Source organism: Macadamia integrifolia, chromosome 12 (genome assembly GCF_013358625.1).
Source record: "Macadamia integrifolia cultivar HAES 741 chromosome 12, SCU_Mint_v3, whole genome shotgun sequence".
Classification (NCBI taxonomy): domain Eukaryota; kingdom Viridiplantae; phylum Streptophyta; class Magnoliopsida; order Proteales; family Proteaceae; genus Macadamia; species Macadamia integrifolia.
Genome location: NC_056568.1, coordinates 12,843,673 through 12,861,350, shown reverse-complemented (window position 1 = coordinate 12,861,350; position 17,678 = coordinate 12,843,673). Strand labels below are relative to the sequence as shown.

General features: G+C 36.5%; 2 protein-coding genes and 1 long non-coding RNA gene across 6 annotated transcripts in view; all 3 read right to left on the bottom strand.

Moving 5' to 3' along the window:
• LOC122058279 (serine/threonine-protein kinase GRIK2-like) overlaps positions 1-8,991 on the bottom strand; it is a 14,069-nt gene extending 5,078 nt beyond the window's left edge. The window contains exons 1-6 of one of the 4 annotated variants that reach the window (XM_042620893.1): positions 8,626-8,991; positions 8,246-8,428; positions 7,598-7,889; positions 6,847-6,921; positions 6,720-6,764; positions 103-177 (exon numbers count right to left, since the gene is read on the bottom strand). In XM_042620893.1, coding sequence (XP_042476827.1) covers positions 103-177; positions 6,720-6,764; positions 6,847-6,921; positions 7,598-7,879 — 477 coding nt within the window. In that variant the 5' untranslated portion in view covers positions 7,880-7,889; positions 8,246-8,428; positions 8,626-8,991. Of the gene's footprint in view, positions 1-102; positions 178-6,719; positions 6,765-6,846; positions 6,922-7,597 lie in introns of all 4 variants that reach the window. The other 3 variants (XM_042620891.1, XM_042620894.1, XM_042620892.1) reach the window with 3 other exon arrangements.
• A 2,490-nt stretch (positions 8,992-11,481) lies between these two features.
• On the bottom strand, positions 11,482-12,120 carry LOC122094736 (receptor like protein 22-like). Its single transcript, XM_042665340.1, has one exon. It carries the CDS (start codon positions 12,118-12,120, stop codon positions 11,482-11,484), a length of 639 nt encoding a protein of 212 aa, XP_042521274.1.
• Positions 12,121-14,968: 2,848 nt separating this feature from the next.
• LOC122057601 lies at positions 14,969-17,672 on the bottom strand. The gene is made up of 2 exons (XR_006133576.1): positions 16,382-17,672; positions 14,969-15,435 (listed from the first exon to the last, which is right to left on the bottom strand). It is a non-coding gene; the product is annotated as an uncharacterized LOC122057601 (long non-coding RNA).
• Between the last annotated feature and the right edge of the window lie 6 nt (positions 17,673-17,678).

Sequence of the window (17,678 nt, the reverse complement as noted above, 5' to 3'; positions counted from 1 at the left end):
AAAAAAAAAAAAAAAAGAAAAAAACACAAAATCTAATTTGTTTAATGAGGAAAAAGATTAGACAATTGAACTTAACATAGAATAATCAAACGTAGAGCTTACCTCCCTAAGAACATCAGTCATTGCAGTCTCTGATGGTGCAACTCGCAGCTTTGACAAATGAGACTTGTGGAAAGCCTGCAAGAGTTTTGAAAAAACAAATGATGATTCCACACTGAGATGACATCAACCAGCATTGAAAACAATATTATGTTTCAAGCATTTTAGACTCCTTTTGTTTTAATATAAATTGTTTTGTGAAAATCTAGCCGATATACCTTGTCACTTCCAAATGGATAGGGATTAAGTCAACAGCTAGCACTATTACAGTTTGATTTTTATCAAAAAATGACATATTGTTTAAAATTATGCAAGTCATTTTCGGTAATATCAGGAGCATTACAGTACTCAGCTGAACCCTCAATTTAAAAACTGGAAGTGATTAGAAACCTGTGGTGCATATTCCAGAAAAATATTTAAAAAAATTTAAGAATACAATTTTCACAGATATGACATACATTTTATAATTACTGGTCATTTTGAAAAAAAAAGTATATGGGAATACTAATAATCCACTATGTTCATAACTATCACTTTTGAGAACTGTTTTCAATACTTGACATTGAAACAAATGGAACCAGCATGCAAATAACTGAATAGCACCACTAAATTCCATGAAAAATACTCATTATGATGAAAAGAATAAAAGATGACCAAAAAATCTCAACAGGGATAATACAAAAACTCATGATGCAGAATGCAAACAAATCCTAAAAATGGTGAGACAAATAGACTCAAATGAACCTTCACATAAACAAAGGGATAGAACTCTCTAGCAACAAATAAAGAATTAAAAAAACTATGATAACAAGAACAAAATATAAATGAACATCAGTACAGCAGCAGTTGACAAATAAATAAGCTAGAAAAATTTAATATTCCTACACTAGGATCTAAGTCTTGACAACAAAACAAGTCAATCATCATATAACATCCCTAAAGGCTCTTACAGACTCTTAATTCCTACCGCTAATAAGAGTTGGGAACCAAAAATACAATTGCTAATTGACTACAGATAATATTTCAGCAAATCTCATTAAGTAATTTGAGTGCCATCTGCCCAAGCAAAAATACAATTACTAATTGAATTCAGATAAGATTTCAGAAAATCCCATCAAGTAATTTGAGTGCCAGCTGCCCAGTTTTACACCATATCATTATGGCCAAAGTTTTCCCAAAAAACAAAATCAGTCCTTATGGAAAGGTAACTGGACAACTTTCAAATGATTTAAAAAAATTATTAAAAAAAAAAAAGAAGGTGAACAGACAAGTTATTACCTAATTTAGACTAAAGAGAAATGATGAAAACAATATTTTCGGATATTTTGCAAACATTCTCCTTTATGCAAGGCTACTTAATCTATTAAATTTAAATCGTGCATCGTTGTACATACAGCCCTCAATGGAGAATACTGAGGTGCACACCCTTTAATACAAACATCATATAGCCCATAAATGCAAAACAAGCTGGGTCCAATTAAGCTAATACGCATCCAACTACAGTAAGTATGAATCATTAGATGCATGACTCTATTGTCCTATATAATATTTTGCATGCACCATTCCAACAGAAATGAAAAATCAGCCCCATCAAGTTTTGATTTTGAGCTCCCGATCCCCCCCCCTCCTTCACCAGTGTTGATATTTATGGCAATAAGTTGAAGATAAGACAAGAATATAGCATCCTGCATACACATCGAATTTCTTGAGCAACAGGCCCAGGCAGCTTCAGTTTATTTGTGCTTTAATTGCTTCCGGCTATTGAGTTCAGTCTTCCTCTATTATCTCCGCACACTTGTTAAAGTAATGTGTGTGTGTGTGTGTGTGTGTGTCTAGAGAGCTTTCAGTTATCCTCTATCATCTTCGCGCACACTTGTTAAAGTAATGTGTGTCTAGGGAGCTTTCAGTCATCCTCTATCATCTCCGCACACTTGTTAAAGTAATGTGTGTGTCTAGGGAGCATTCGGTCATCCTTTGTCATTTCTGCACACTTGTTAAAGTAATGTGTGTCTAGGGAGCTTTCAATTAAGGTACAATCAAGCAAAAGATAACAGAGCAGGATCTGTAACCTTGTTTTTCCACAACTCTCGTTCATCAATAGATTCAATGGACAAACTTACAAAACAATTTTGCTGGACAAACATACTCCAAAAAACAACGTAAGAAACAAAAATCTAATATTGCAACTTTTATAAAACAAGAGCTTCACCCCCATTCAAACCTTGACATAGCATTTAACTTTCTGTTCTCTGATCAACTAGCACTGTTGATTTTCTTCAAGCCTTTTGTTCTTAAAGTTGGTTAAGCCTCTTGAAATATAATTCCTTTTGCATTCGGAAGCAACCTACCATTTCATCATTGAAGAAACATTGTCATTTCATCCAGTTGTGGTTCCAGAATTCTCCCTCTTAATACAAAAACTTCTTTGTGCTGTTCTCAAATACATGAATCGGCCAACTTGTATAATCCTTCCTAGTAAACAAACATCATCATGGATGCATGATAACCACCAATTTTTCACAATGAGACATTGAGCTTGGGTAATTTCACTCTCCAATTTGGCTACATTACAAAATGTCAATGGAAACTTAATTCAACTCATACTTGTCCCAACTAAATGGGATTGGCTACATGGATCCTTTTTCTCTAATCAGCTCTGGTCAAAGCCATAATTGTTACTAGCAAGGTTTAAAGTATCCCACTGTATCAGCCAATATGTATCGGTATCGATGGGTATCGATATGATACAGTGAGATACATCTCTTTTTTAAAAGGGTTATTGTATACCACCGTATCGGCAGATACAATGCGATACCATCAATACATCTCTTAGAAACCCCATGGTGGGTTATGTAGAACGATGGTGGTATTCAACAATAATCTATCCAAGTTTTGCCCCCCATCAATCATCCTTAATAGGAGGAAGATACCTTCCAGAATAAGGAAGACAACTCCAGAATATCTATCGATCAGCTTTGTTTAGGGAGAGTATTGGCTGCTGAGTTACTGATTTGAAGGAAGAAGTTTCCAGACTTGGCACCAACTGTGTGGAGATCTTTTTGGATGTTGGTTGCTGACGAATGACGATTGTAAACTCTAGAAGATCCCCAAGCCAGCTCGCATTAAGGAGATAATTCAGGACAGAAGTTGAGTTAATTTAGGAATATTTTCTTCATTGTGGTAAAGACTAAAGAGGAAGTATCTACCAAGAAATTGTGTGCCCAAGATAGCTTGAGTGGAGTACTAAGTCCAAGACAGTTGCTGCCTTGCGTTGGGTTTTAGAAGTTTATTATTTAATAATTTCTACTTTTATGCAATTGGTAGTTTTTATTTTTACGATTATTTAGTTAGTTAATTAGATTGTTGCCAGGATTTTATTTTATAGAAGACTTTGGGTGTAATAGATTGCTATTTAAATAGGATACTGATCTACAGGGAATGGGGATGAGAAAAAAAAAAACAAGAGAAAGATTTGGCTTGGAAGCTGTGTGAGGCAGTGGCTGTGAGAGACTGAGAGGCCGTGGGTGAGAGACTCGAGTCTGAGAGAGACTAACCTATCCCCTTCTTGTTCTCCTTATCTTTTTTATTCTTAGTTTCCTTTTTATTATTGCCAAGTTTGCAACTGCAACGAGCCTTTACAAAAGGGGTCCTTCTTTTACTGCTGGAAATTGGTGACAACTTGTATTATTGTTGACACTGAAAGATCCTACTGTGAAATTAGTCTCTAGTTGTCTAAATGGGGATTGATTCTTACATTAATGGGTTTTTTCTCGGTTGGGAGTTTTTGAGGTTTTTTTTTCTCTTAGTTTTGTAGGTTCTGAATCTAGACTGAACCCACATGGGGTTTTTGTCAATTTTTCCTACATTCTTTCAATTTTCTTCTGAAAAAAATAATCAATATTGTGCCTATGTTCGGTCAGTGCACAAATCATCCTAGTTGCTTCTATTCATGAAGACCCTTCCAACTATGAATTTGAACCACTCTGACACTCTTCCTGGCATTAAACTATTACTATATGTAAGAAACCCTCATCCTGTATAATGATTTCAATTTGAATGCACTTATTTCATTATATGGTGCTCTCCATTTTAGTGTTTATGCATGATACATGTTATATATTGCTCATTTATACTCTTTTTTACTCCAAAGTATATTTCCATGTGTATCTTAACCATTTCTACGCGTATCTTGCATGTCTCCATTATGATAAATCTCTCAAAATCACCTGACCGATACGATATGCGATACTTTAAACCTTGGTTACTTGTCTTGAGCTATGCATGTTTTTCCTCACCACTTCTCCAAGAGTTACTTTAGGCTTACCCCTGGCTCTTTTTGGCTCCTTCAATCTGAATGAAACCACCATTCCGTACTGGAGCATTCAAGGCCTCTGTTGCACATGTCCATGTCACCTCAAATGTTTTTCTCACAAGTTATCATGTATTAGAGCTACTTCTAAATTAGCTCTAATTTGTCCATCTTTTCTAACATCAACACGCATCCATCTCAACATCCTCATTTTAGCTACATGAAGTTTGTTTATATGTTGTTTCTTCACAGCCAAACATTCAGCTCCACACATCATTCTACAACTAAATGGACCCAAACAAAACTGTCGCACAAGCGCAGAAAACTTTCTAGCAAGGAATAAAGAAAATTACAAGAATGAAACTGAATACAAAATCCATTGTTGCGATAAACAGCCCTCAATTAAAAATCAAACTACAATAACAAAGCAAGTATATGAATGTAAGATGTCTGGAATACAAAGTCTAATGAAATAAGACCCAGAAATCCAAAAACAATAGAACAATCTCATTGCCTCTAATTACAGCTTATAACATGGGTGGCGATTTTTGACTGATTATCTGGGCCCCTATATGTCTTGTGTGGGGAAGGATCTTCAGACGTTGTATGAAAAGTTGTGGGCCCCATAGCCAGCTTGCATGGATAAGAATGGTGGGACCTGTTCTGGAAAAATAATAAAAATAAGATCTCTTTATTATTCTTCGTCAAATAAAAGCTTCCCGTGCAGCACCTCTTTTCTGACCTCCTAGCCAGTGACAAAAGCTTCCCCTTGCGGTTGCAAAGATCCTATGATGTGGGCATGCCCTCATTTATAACTATGGTGGGACCTTTGAGAAGGAAACCCGCTAATTTGTCTCAATCTCACTATCTCGAGATGGTATACCTCGCTGCATCCCGGAGTTACATCATAGAATGATCAGGATGTGAGACTGCAAGGCTGACCGCCTTGTCCAACTGTACCTGTCATTCTTCTCCATTTCTAAGTTGATATTGTTGGTCTAGGGAAAGAGCTGGAGATAATGAAAAGCATTTCCACATAAGGGGGCAGGAAGCTGGAAAGCTTCGCTTCTAGAAGGCCAACATCTACTTAAAGTTCAGATTAAGGATAGGTTCTAAAAGACAACATGCAAGTCCAGAACAGGTCCCGCAATTATTTTCCAAGCAAGCTGGCTATGGGGCCCACAACTCTTCATACAACTTCTGGAAATCCTTCTCCAAGCAAGCATATAGGGGCCCACACAATCAGTAAAAAATCCCCACCCATGTTAGAAGTCAATGGCCACATCATGGGGACAGAATATCGGCCTCAATTATAACAGAATATGAGCCTGAAGGCCCTGAACACCCTTGAACTCATGGGAGGAAAATAAAAAAGGCTTGACTGAGCTTGGTTGGTTCTTCCCCATCGGTTTACTTCGTTTACCATATAAGTGCTTGACTGCCTTGCCAGATAAAGATAAATGAAAACTAGGCTAAACTGTGAGTGCTTTAAGAACATCACAAATTAGAAACAAAATCACAACCAGATATCATGTCAGTATTTTGGCGAGAAGTTCGCCAAAAAACTCCTATTCCCAAGATCTTATTGGATAGGCAACTGAAAAGATTAAATCCATCAAATCAATGCTAAACAAACAGGTTTTGGCAATTGCAAAGGAATCGTAAGAAATAGAAATGACTATTAGATATTTTGCTAACTGGCAACGCTCAAAAATGAGGCTGCTAAAAGCACATGCCATCCATGAAACAGTGAAAAGGGATTTGAAATAACTCCTTTCAGATGTTCACTAATTCCAATAATGCCACCAATATAACCAAATCACCAAGCAAAGCCACGGTGGCAACCAATAATTCCAGTGTCACCAAACAGACAATTTGAATAATAGCAACGAATAGTTGGCAACACTCCTGCATCAGTTCACAAACAAGAACCTTAGCACTATATGCTGAAACATATATTCATTCTGCTTAGATAAGGAAATCAATAAAAAATGTAACGTAAATCTCTTATGCCTATACTTGGTAAGCATGCATATCAGACCACCCTCTCCAATCACATGGTAAACTCTTTCAAAGAGATAAAGTAAAATGCTTCCTATTACTCTTTCCAAACAGATATAAACTTATAAAAGATCAACTAAACACAGAATACAAGATTGAAACTCAAATAGACCTCCTAGACAATGAGGCATGAGCTACCTTTCCTTCATAAAGATTAAATACAAATAGCATAAAGTCGGCCAAGATGGGTCACAGACAAAAAGAGACAAAGACATTATAGTGTGAATTAGCACTCGAAAAGAATGAATACCTTTATGGCATAACGCTTTCCATCAACACTGCTTTGGTATAAAACCTGTTGCATTGTAAGGCCAGAGTTTGAGGTTTATCCTGATACAGAAAGCAAGTTTGTACGGTTTTATTTACACAATGCTTACCACTTTCCCATAGCTTCCAGAACCAATCTTACACACACGTACATATTCATTAATCATCTTGTTTCCATTGTCATCCTGACAATCCATTTGGCAATCAGCAAAAGTTACAGAAAATTCTATACATACAAGGATGCAAATAGAATATCTATATCTATATGCATAAGTGACATATAAGGAAAAGGTGACATCCCTGGGCTTCTTCAGTGAGTAGAAAAGCTATTGAACATATACCTAGGGTGGTTTACACTAGATACTCTGAAAGTAAAGTTAGCCTTACAGTCTACGCTTTTAGATGCATTTTAAAGATATCACGACATGAGATCCTAACAGGACTTATCAGGATCATTAAATGATCTTGTATTACATAGTAACATGACTTCTGTGAGTACAAGTAATAAATTCTATTTCATTTTTCTCTGTTCAGAGAGTTGCACAAATCTTGTCACAAGAAGGGGATAGAAAAGCATCTCATCTAGTTATTCATTCAAAACAGTCAACTTTTCCATTCAGTTAAAAATCACCTTCCATCTGAACCGATCAATAAAGCTTTATTTTGTGGTTAATAGATAGATTCCAACATGATGGCCTACTCACTTCATGGCCTCCAAAAGGGTTTACATAATTAATGCATGTTTTAATTGTGGTACACATAGTAAGGCAGCTTGTGAAAATACTTGAAGTTTCCATCCTAAAAAGAGAAAAAATTAAGTGGACCTCTTTTACTCTTTTACTCTTTTCCCCTTTCTTTTACCTCTGAGCGAATGAGATGATGAGTTTCCTTCACGGGTACTTCCCTGCAAATCTTTCCACTTTGGAGTCTAAGCATGATAATCTCTTCAGAACGCTTACTAGGACTCTGCAATTCGCCATCACCTCCATGAAGGAGGTTAGTTTCTTCACCATTATATATAGCACCATCAACATCATCATCTTCGAGCAAAAAGTCTTGAGATAAATGACTGCCCAAGCGAGGGGCAGGCCTCAGGGTACTTTTGGGCTTCCTAAGGAACCCAAAGCAACTACAGCACCCCATTTCTGAGGCCCTGCCAATATGATTTTTCCAAAACATTAGGAATTTCAACAACTTTGGGGATAACGAGAACAGAAAAAAAAAAAAAAAAAAAAAAAAAAAATCCCTGAATCATGAAAACAAAAGAAAATCTTAATCAGTGGTTTGCGGAATACAAATGTTCACTCAATCCGTTGGAAACACACACAAAAATAGAGAAAATATAATTAAACCAGAATTGGTGTCATAGTCTGTACTAATGAAGAACTTCAAGTTTGGGAATTAAATAAAGATAAAAAAACTGTGAATTGTTAAAAATGGGCACCTCTTTTGGAGGTTGAAGGTGTGTAATATTAAACTGTAAGAATATCAGAGAAAATACACAAATACCTGATTTGGGAATGGGAGGGAGAAAGGGTATCAAACCCCAACCACCTTGGCTATTCTAAAGGATGCCATTCACACAACGGAAATAAACAGCTAATGAAATTGATGCCGCTGCGATTCAAAACTAACATCTCGAATGCTCCTCCAGTTTATAGAAACTGAGGTAGGGCCCCTTCGTTTTCTTCCCTACAACACCATCAACAATTTACCTTTGACCTTTCCCAGCAATAGGCGAATTTCAGGAAATATAAAAATCGTTAAACCCCAACCCGTTGAATTTTTCGAAAACGGACAACATTTGAAATTAAAATCCATATTAGTATACAAAAGATGACTTTTCCTTATCCAAAAAACTAGAATACCAATTTTTTCTCCAAACCTACCTCTGCGCAACCACGAAGCAAAGTAGCAAAAGAGTGTGTTCGATCTCAGAAACTCAAATTACAGAACTCGATTTGAAACCCTAATTTCTTGATTCTTGAAGGCATCACTAAAAGAGAGAATGAAACCAGCCACATCACTGTAATGGATTGATTCTGAAACCGATTAAAAAGGAAAAAAAGTATGAAATTCGATTCGATTTTCAGTTGGAAAGAAGAATCAGACAACGGAGACAATGGTGGTGTGTGCGCCCCTTTCCGTATCTGGATTCGGAAAAGAAAACAGAAGAAGCTTTTTTGGTTTTTTAGGTATTGGAGTGTTATGGACGATGGGACTTTGCACTTCGCAGCGTACGTTAGTCGTTAGGTTTAGGATAGTACCGTAGGCGTGGTGGTGTTGTTATTTATTATTCTCTGTTCTGTTGCACTTTCTCGTGCAAAAGTTCGCATCAGAGTCTTGCTTTTTTTTTTTTTTTTTTTTTTTGATAAGCGCATCAGAGTCTTGCAATTAACTATAAAGTGGTAGTTAAGGGTGGGGCCCACATTTTGATTAAGTGGCAGTTAACGGCGACAGATCCGAAAAATAAGACCTTTGGTTCCGGTTCAGTCTCTCAATATAATTGGGCTTTTGGACAAACCTGATGAAGCCCATTAGGGTATTAATAATAAAATAAATTAATACATTAATTTATAAATTAGTATAATAATTAATATAAAACAAATTTGAGGTTGTAAGTAAATGGGATTAAACAGATCAACATGTCCCAGTCCAAGCCTCGAGAAAGCAAAGGCAATTTGCAACGTGACTACAGACTGGGTTTTTAAGTCTTGTAGGTTGGCTAGGCTACAAGAAGTGAGTTTTACTAATTTTCTATTATTTTAATTACTAAAAGAAAAAAAAAATCAAATAACATTTAGGATAGATTCTAAAATAGGTTTTGGAGAGATAGGAGGTACCATATGGACCATCCCATCATTCAATCACCGGTGAAGGAAAACTTTGTCCATGTGATAAAGCTCGATAAAGTTCATTATTCGACATTTTTGGTATGTCACTATTCCCTCTTTATTTATTGTTTTAAATTGATGGTTTAAGAATACCATGGAGTGAGCATTGCAAATTATCTGGGTTCAACACCAAAAATAAAGAGGGAAAAGAGATGATTATGCTTTCAAAACTCTAATTGTTGGTTTAAAGTGCAGTTAGTTGTTCTTATTTTTCTGACTAAACTAAATGGTATAATCTCCAAGAAAAATACGCAGGCTAATGAGGATGTTGCGATGGATAAATGGCAAGAATAACCAATGAATTAGTATGAGCTAAAGGTATGATAGGGAGGCTGAAATGGCTTGCATTGACATGGTTATGTAAAGGCTAATATCTGTTTGAAATGATCTTGAATCGTTGGATCGTATAGGCTGGGATCAGGATCGATTGCCATCCCGATTCAAGTCCAATCCATTCCTGAATTACCCACATAGCAAAAAGATATCGGATCGGTTGAACCGATTAAAACCAACCAGACCAAACCTTTGTTGGATTGATATTCGGTATTTGGGTGTGATTTTGGTTTCGAAAACCAGAAAAAGATTGAAACGGAACAGACCAACTGATAAGACTGATCGGAACCAACCGTTCAGACCGAAATTGAAAAAAATAATAATAGAAGTCAAGCTTTATTTATTATTTTTTTTAATATGAAAAAATAGAGACCAGCCTAATAAAAGAACAATAAAGGATTGTTAAAAGAAACTGAGAGTAGACTGAAACCGACCGGATCAATAGCTATTAGTATTAGATTGGGATTTTGAAACCACTTCTTATTGACCTGAAACTTGTTAGAAAAGTGTATCCGATATTAAAGTATAAGATCAGTGTTTGTTGAGATGGTTTATCTTCCTTGCTTGATGTATCATAGAGGACCCGCATAGATTTTGTAGCAAAAGAACAATGTTGGTTGAATTGTATAAAAAACATGTACTCTCCTTAAGGTCTAAAACGTCCCCTACGGAGGCAAAATAATATACTTGCGTTTTACCTCTAAGATAAAATAGCCACTAATCAAGGTCTGATTGTATGTAGACTTTGATCATTTGGGAGAGTAACACTAGGCTCACTTTTTGAAGAATGGTTTAATGCATCTGGTCAAAAGAGAGAGAGAGAGAGATAATTGCAACAAAAACGTATACTATATATAGCAGTAACTTGTATTTATAGAAATACATATGGGTGTTACTTGTACATGCATATATAACAACTGTCTAGCATAGTAGGTGCAACTGTGGAGGCCAAAGCCCATACTAACCCTGAGATCTTAAAAAGAGCTGCATATAATTTATAGCTTACGATTTGATATAAACCACAAAGAAAAATCTTAAATTGTGTTTATATGTTGCCTCTACTAGGTAGAAGTGACACAATAGATGACTATATTAAATATTATAATCTATGAAGCTAATGAAAGAAGTCTATGGCAATACGTTATGTGTTTCTCTCCCCCCCCCCCCCCCCCCCCAAGCTCTTGAACCCCATGTAGCAGTCAGAAAATTTATTAAACTAAGAGAACACAAATTGCATCCTTAAATGCAGGGGCTTAGCCTGGCACCACAAAACCCCTACACAAGAAAAGAAACCAATACAACCCAACATCGCTGAGAAATAGAAGTATGCAAATAATTACAAGTGGCATAAAGAAGGAAACAAGAAGAGATTTTGTGGTGAATGATGCAACATGCAACAACTGAAATCTTGTTCAGTACTCCACAATTGACAGTTTTTCATTTTTCTCTCCCATGGCTTTTGTTCTTCTTAGACCTTTGCTTTGGCTTGAATCTTTCCACTCTTGATGTTAGCTTGAATCATCCAATGATTCTCCAGAACATAGTTTGTCCAATGAACACGCCAATTATCACTCCAGAACAATACCCTGCAATGAAAAATCTCCAATCAAATAAACTTGTAGAATGTTCTTCTTTTTCAAGTGTTGAAGCTAGAGGTAATGTTCTTTCTATTATTGATCCACATATTTTTGTTAATGGAAATCCACATAATCCCACATTCCCTTCATATGAAGCAGCTGGATATGTTCCAAATTGGTTACACTGTGGTATCATTCTTGAGAGATAGTTTTGTGATAGATCCAAAACTGAAAGGAAAGTGACACTTCCCAATTGTGGGGGGATTTCCCCTGATAAACTATTTTTGGAAAGATCTAACGACTCAAGACTGATCAACTGAGCAAATGAAGATGGAATTTGTCTTGTGAGGTTGTTTGCAGATAAATTGAGCCCCATTAATGGCTTCAGTTCCCCAATTGCAACTGGAATGTTTCCTCCAAACTGGTTGTGAGAAAGATCTATAATGGTAAAGGTGTTAAAGATCTTAGCCATCTCCAAATATGTTCCTTTGCTTATAATCTCAAGCGCATCTTGATAGGTAACACTTGCATTTTGCATACTTAGATAATGGGCTTGTTGAGGTGCATCTGTAGCCAACATTGACATCCATTGATAAATATATTTCAGTGGCAATTTTCATGTAAAATTGTTTAGAGAGATATCAAACACATGTAGCATTGGGAAGGGAGAATCATCAACATTTATTTTTTGTTGAATGGGACCATAGAATTTGTTGGATTGTAGAACCAAAACACTCAATTGAGGTAGGGTTTGCAACCAGAAGGGAAAGGTCCCACTTAACTGGTTATTCCCAACAATCGGTATTAGGCTTCCAAGACTTGAGAGTATCGTAAGCATAAGAACAAGATTGCTCATACTTCACTTGAAGCAAAGTAGACATCTGATCGTAGACACATGAATGCTCCAACAAAGAAGAATAAGAAAATTCAGCATGAAAATTTGACAGAAAGAATAACAGGTAACACCACAACATCATTGATCTTCTCATTTTGTTATCTCAAAGAAAGAAAGAAAGAGAGAGAGAGATGGGGTTAACAATGAGCAATACTCTATTTATTGAAAGAAGAAGGCAAGGGTAGAGGGACATGGGACCATCGAAACCAATGACCAGGAGTCTACCATGAAGACCCAAACTCTATGAAGGAGTTGGTGACTGACTTTCGGATGTAGAATTGAAGTATCGGAAGAAGTTTCCTTGGACCACCCTGTGAGGTTCACTGCATGATCCTAGGGTCAGAGATCTCATGTCCCTCCCCCTCCCCTCCTTCAAGCGGCTCTGATGCCACGCAGTGAACACGAATTCCCATTCACCCTGATCTGAAGGAAACTAGGTCCAAATGTGTGTATATATATATATATAGAGAGAGAGAGAGAGAGAGAGAGAGAGAGAGAGAGAGAGAGATGGGGTTAACAATGAGCAATACTCTATTTATTGGAAGAAGGCAAGGGTAGAGGGACATGGGACCATCGAAACCAATGACCAGAAGTCTACCATGAAGACCCAAACTCTATGAATGAGTTGGTGATTGACTTTCAGATGTAGAATTGAAGTATGGGAAGAAGTTTCCTTGGACCACGCTGTGAGGTTCACCGCGTGATCCTAGGGTCAGAGATCTCATGTCCCTCCCCCTCCCCCTCCCCTCCCCTCCCCTCCCCTCCTTCAAGAGGCTCTGATGCCACGCAATGAACACGAATTTTCATTCACCATGATCTCAAGGAAACTAGGTCCAAATGTATATCTATGGATCACTTGTAATGTTGTGGGTCATTAAAAAGAAAAAAGTCTTCACCGTGTGGAATAGTCAATACAGTGTTGAGCTTCTATTGATTGTAGACTTCTTCAATTCATACCATGTCAATAAAATGATAGAAGAAGATGGACCAATCAAATATAGGATTGTTCTCAGTTAAATTGTGATACTTTCACTCCAGAACGTGCAGCCGGTGTTAGGTAAAAACATGGTTTCAAGAATTGGAACCGGATGGTTCATGGCCACAGATTTTTCTGGCTAAGGAACGAGAAATCTTGCTCCTATCACATGAATCAAATGTTTCATTTCATCTGGGGAAAGTCATCCTGAATCGACCGATTTGGATCAGAACTGGCTGGGATTTGGCTGACTTATCCCGATTCAGACTGATCTGATAGGGGGGATTTACACCCAAAGACCCTAAAAATGATCTATTTTTGGATCTGATAATCCAGTGGTTTCACTTCCACCACAATGCACCTAACACAAGGTGACTGAATCTTGTTTTCGAAGCGAAAAAAAAAAGAAGCTTTCAAACACTATGGAATGAGTAGTAGCTGATGCTTCAGTTGATAGAAAACAAATACGGAACGATTTATGAAGATCAATAAGCATGCACGACAAACACTATAAAATACACGTTTTAGGCATACCTGAATCCATGGTTGAAGAATAAGAACTCCTCAACGTCTTCTTGTATGCTCCTTGTACAACACGATCAATGTTGGTTTGGTCTACCCTCTTTCCCTTTTGCTTTTGATTGTTAGCTTCACTTAATGGGTCAGTGATAACTATATATAGGGACATGGTTTTAAGTATCTCCGATACCGATACGATACCCTCCGATACGTATCTTAAATTTAGCCGACCGATACGATACACACCGATACGATACATGGAATTTTTAAAATCCTTTCGTATCGATATATACCCTACAATACATACCGATATGCATCAATATACCACCAATACACATCGATACGATACGATATGCCTCGATACGACTTTATGGAAAATATAAAATTGAGGTAAAATGTACATTTTGGTATGTATTGGTACATATCGGTGAGTATCGGTATGTATATATCGGCACGTATCGGTGAGTATCGATATATATCGGTACGTATCGGTGAGTATCGATACGTTTCGGTGAGTGTCGGTACATATCGGTGAGTATCGGTATGTACCGATACAGTGCGCTATGGTCATATAATGGCCAAGATGGGTAATTTTTCAGAAAAACACGATTTTTTGAAGGGTTTTTGTTCCAAAGTTGCTGTCAGTCATATTTCTCTCTAACTAAAGTGGAAATCAAGGTTGGGAACAAGGATTTTACAATTATTGGACAACTACAAACCTTGAATTCTTAGTACGATACCTTCAATTTAGTGTTTATGCATAATACATGTTATCAATAGCTTTTTTTAACAAATTCTTTATGCAAAAGTGTTTAAAAAAATGTTTCTTATCCATTTATGTGTGTATCTTTAACGTATCTTAGTGTATCTCCGATTACGATACGATACCCTCCGATACGTATCTTAATTTTGACCGACCGATACGACGACCGATACCGATACTTTAATCCTTGAGCCCAACTCTGTTTTGGTTATAGCAACATGGGAAGAAGAAGAAGATGAACACAAAACAAATTCAAGCCAAAACTTACATGACAGTTTGTAAAGCAACACATGTATAACAGAAAATGTGTTGACATATATACTTTCATTTATAAGAGGAAGAATTGTCTGACCCAACAGTAGAAAATGTATAAGATTCATATAGAAGCTGAAATCTCGATTAGTTACATCCTGGTTTTTCAAAACAGAAGATGATTGGATATCGTTATCTATAAAACTATAGTCTCTTACATCAAAATTTAGAAGTGCTAAACATTATCTAGATTAACTGAATCCTGTAAGGTTCTATTCATGAAGAGTTGGGTAAGTTTTTCAGTTTGTGATTGCATACTGCTAATCACATCTTCATTCTTCTTCTTCTTTAATTCCATCTTCTCCTCTAGCATCTCCACTTTATTTTGCAGCTCCTTGTTCTTCCAGTTGAATGCGGTATTATTTTTTGACGAATCAAGGTCTTTTGGGCTTATCCCAACTCCAACTAGGCGCACTCGACCATAGGATTTCTTACCAAATGATTGTGTCCATATGAAAAAACAGAACATGAATAAGGAAGATAGAAACTATGAAAAAATAGAATAAGAAACCATAGAACAACAACAAATAGAAACTATGAAAAAAACAGAATATGAGAAATAGGGTCTTGACAAAAATATTCCTTACTCTCCATTTCAGCAGTCATTAGGCATTGGATAGAAGTGGATGTCCAAATATGTTCAAGTTTAGATGTCTTTTAGTTTGTGGTACAATGTACTAGATTCATAACTTGTCCTAATAACTTAAGACATCATGATTTTGATAGTGATGAGTAGGTGTGGTTGGTCGATGTTTTGTTATAGTTATTTTGACTCATCTTAATGGTTACAAATACTTAAAGAGAATTTAAATCTCAAATAGTATATTCCATGTCAGAACCAATGTAATACTTCATAAATATAGATCTCATATGTTTGGGGATACCATTCCTTTTGATTAAGGACCATCACAAATTATTTATGCACAAAACCCTGTTATCTCCTTCCGTATCCATCTCATTGCCTAATCTAGTTTTGTCAGTCCTGATTGTGTGTACAGTTGACTTGAAGAACTATATTTTTTTATAATAAGAAACAGAATGAATGCTTGCATTAAAATGAGTTTGCCAAAGTGACAACCATGGTAAATTGAAAAACCTAAAGACTACACTATCCACCTAAACTACACATCTAAATACAATCAAAAAAGAAATCACCCACTTTGTATCTGAATAAAGAGCACATCTCCCTTTAAAGATCAACACTCAGGCCTTAATTTGCTTGACATGGTATCTTAAAAAACATATTCTATAACTACTTTCTGAAGTCTATTAAATAAAACATATATATTTTTTGTATCAGGTGATGCTTTTATCAATAGAATTACACTAGTGAAATACTATACTTCAATCTGAGAATTCTTGAATTTGAGATAGACCTTTCTTCCTTGCCAACTTCAATCCTTGCTTAATTGCTTATGCTATTGTTGTTGTTATTGGAGCACTAAAGCATCTATAGTGTGTACCTGCCAAAATAAAAGCACCATTTTCGTTACAAATGTCCCAAGCCACGTTCCCTTTTGTGAATCCCATGTTTGTTTCTGAGGTGAAAACCGAAAAGGAAAAAATATCTGTAAAATAGTTTTCCACTATTTGTATTGACGAAAAATGTAAGAAATTAAAAAAAAAATTCATGTAAAATATCATTTGTATGAAAAAATTTACAACGCAACAAACAGAACCGCATCTAGTGCGAAGCTATCAAAACTAAGAGATTTAGTCACCCTTAGATGAGGATTCAATGTTGTCGAAGAAGCACTCGAACATAGTAAAAGCAATAGTAGGGGAATCTGGCCTTTGTGTGGCTTCTTTTATGCTTTATACAAATTGAGCAAATATAAACACTGCTGACCATAGAGAACAACAAATCAACTGACCTCAATTCCAATGAGAGACTTCTTAGGGGGTAATGTAGGAATGGATTTGACAACCAAACCAGCCCCAAACTGCAGGAACTTTTAAACTAAGAACAACCAGAATAGACAAATCAAATCAAGACTCAATTCTGCACAGCAGAATCTGAAACCTGACCATCGATTCTAATACTTCAGAAACTTCAGCAGTAGATGTTTAAGGAACAAGTAGCAAGTCTAAATACTGATTAGAAGGTCTAATCCCTTGAGAAAATATAAGCAACAACCAACCTCAACAGGAATCAGAAATCATACAAGAATTTCTGGGCAGAATCCATTATCGGTCAGGACTGCAGATCACTACACAACAACTGAACCAGAGGTCTGATCTGTCTCAAAATTGGATCGAGTCCCCTTCTTAATGGTCCTAACAATTGACCAAAATCTCAAAGCAATCGGGTGGCCAAAACTCCAAAATAGACTAGGTCGACATAATAGGAAACAGAGAGCTTAACCCAGAAATTTTGCAGAAAAATTCAGATTACTTACCTAGTTTGAAGAACCTTGCAATTAACTTTGAAAAGAAAGAAAGAATAGTTGAAGAGACCTCTTGAACTTCACACCGCAAAGAGTCAATTGGATCAAACACCAATTCATAGTTGTCAAGGCGACGCCTTGGCGTCCAAGCGGTTTTTTAGGACCAGGGCGAGGGACACCATTGCTGAAGTATAAAAGGCGGTTGCCTTTGGTATAAAGGCGTCGCCTTGGTCGCCTTGGACGACTTGTTATGAAAGGCGACCGCCTTGGTTTTTTTTTTTTTTTT